This window comes from Eurypyga helias, unplaced genomic scaffold, assembly GCF_000690775.1.
Source record: "Eurypyga helias isolate BGI_N326 unplaced genomic scaffold, ASM69077v1 scaffold135, whole genome shotgun sequence".
Lineage (NCBI taxonomy): Eukaryota > Metazoa > Chordata > Aves > Eurypygiformes > Eurypygidae > Eurypyga > Eurypyga helias.
Window position 1 is genome coordinate 1,773 of NW_010249214.1, and position 969 is coordinate 2,741.

General features: G+C 48.6%; 1 protein-coding gene across 1 annotated transcript; it reads left to right on the forward strand.

Moving 5' to 3' along the window:
• The first annotated feature begins 7 nt into the window (after window positions 1–7).
• On the forward strand, window positions 8–658 carry LOC104509346 (olfactory receptor 14J1-like). The gene has a single exon (XM_010151268.1). It carries the CDS (start codon window positions 80–82, stop codon window positions 656–658), a length of 579 nt encoding a protein of 192 aa, XP_010149570.1. The 5' UTR covers window positions 8–79.
• The last annotated feature ends 311 nt before the right edge of the window (window positions 659–969 follow it).

Here is a 969-nt window from a genome sequence, read left to right on the forward strand (position 1 = left end):
TATCACTTACTGGGGATGTGCTGCCCAGGTCTTTCTCTTTGTCTTTTTCATTTCGGCAGAGATTTTTCTTCTCACCGTCATGGCCTACGACCGCTACGTTGCCATCTGCAAACCCCTGCACTACGGGGCCCTCATGGGCAGCAGAGCTTGTGCCCACATGGCAGCAGCTGCCTGGGGCAGTGCTTTTCCATATGCTGTGCTGCACACGGCCAGTACATTTTCACTGCCACTCTGCCAGGGCAATGCTGTGGAGCAGTTCTTCTGTGAAATCCCCCAGATCCTCAAGCTCTCCTGCTCACACTCCTACCTCAGGGAAGTTGGGATTATTGTGGTTAGTACCTGTTTTACCTTTGGGTGTTTTGTTTTCATTGTGGTGTCCTATGTGGGGATCTTCAGGGCCGTGCTGAGGATCCCCTCTGAGCAGGGCCGCCACAAAGCCCTTTCCACGTGCCTCCCTCACCTGGCTGTGGTCTCTGTCTTCATCTGCACAGGCATGTTTACATACCTGAAGCCCCCATCCACCTCCTCCCCATCCCTGGACTTGGTGCTGACAGTTCTGTACTCAGTGGTGCCCCCAGCAGTGAACCCCCTCATCTACAGCATGAGGAACCAGGAGCTCAAGGATGCCATTATGAGTGCTTTTCAGAAGCACCAATGAACTGCCCTTCTTTTTCTGCATATCCCTCGTAATGTAACTCATTACAAGCCCAGCCTTTCTGGGGTAAGTGCTTTGGTTTGATTTGTTTGGTTTCCATCTTTTGCTTGACTTCCTTGCTTTTCAGCTCTTCTTTGTTGAATTAATGCTGTCCACAAGGAAAAGAAAAAAAAAAAAAACAACCCAAACCAAAGCAAATTTAGAAAGTTACCAACCCATTCTTCATCATATTTCTTCCTGCTATATGTGACCCAGAGACTTTGTGTAAATAAGGAGCTGTTCCCTCTGTGTGTTTAAGCAAAATAAAGGAACCT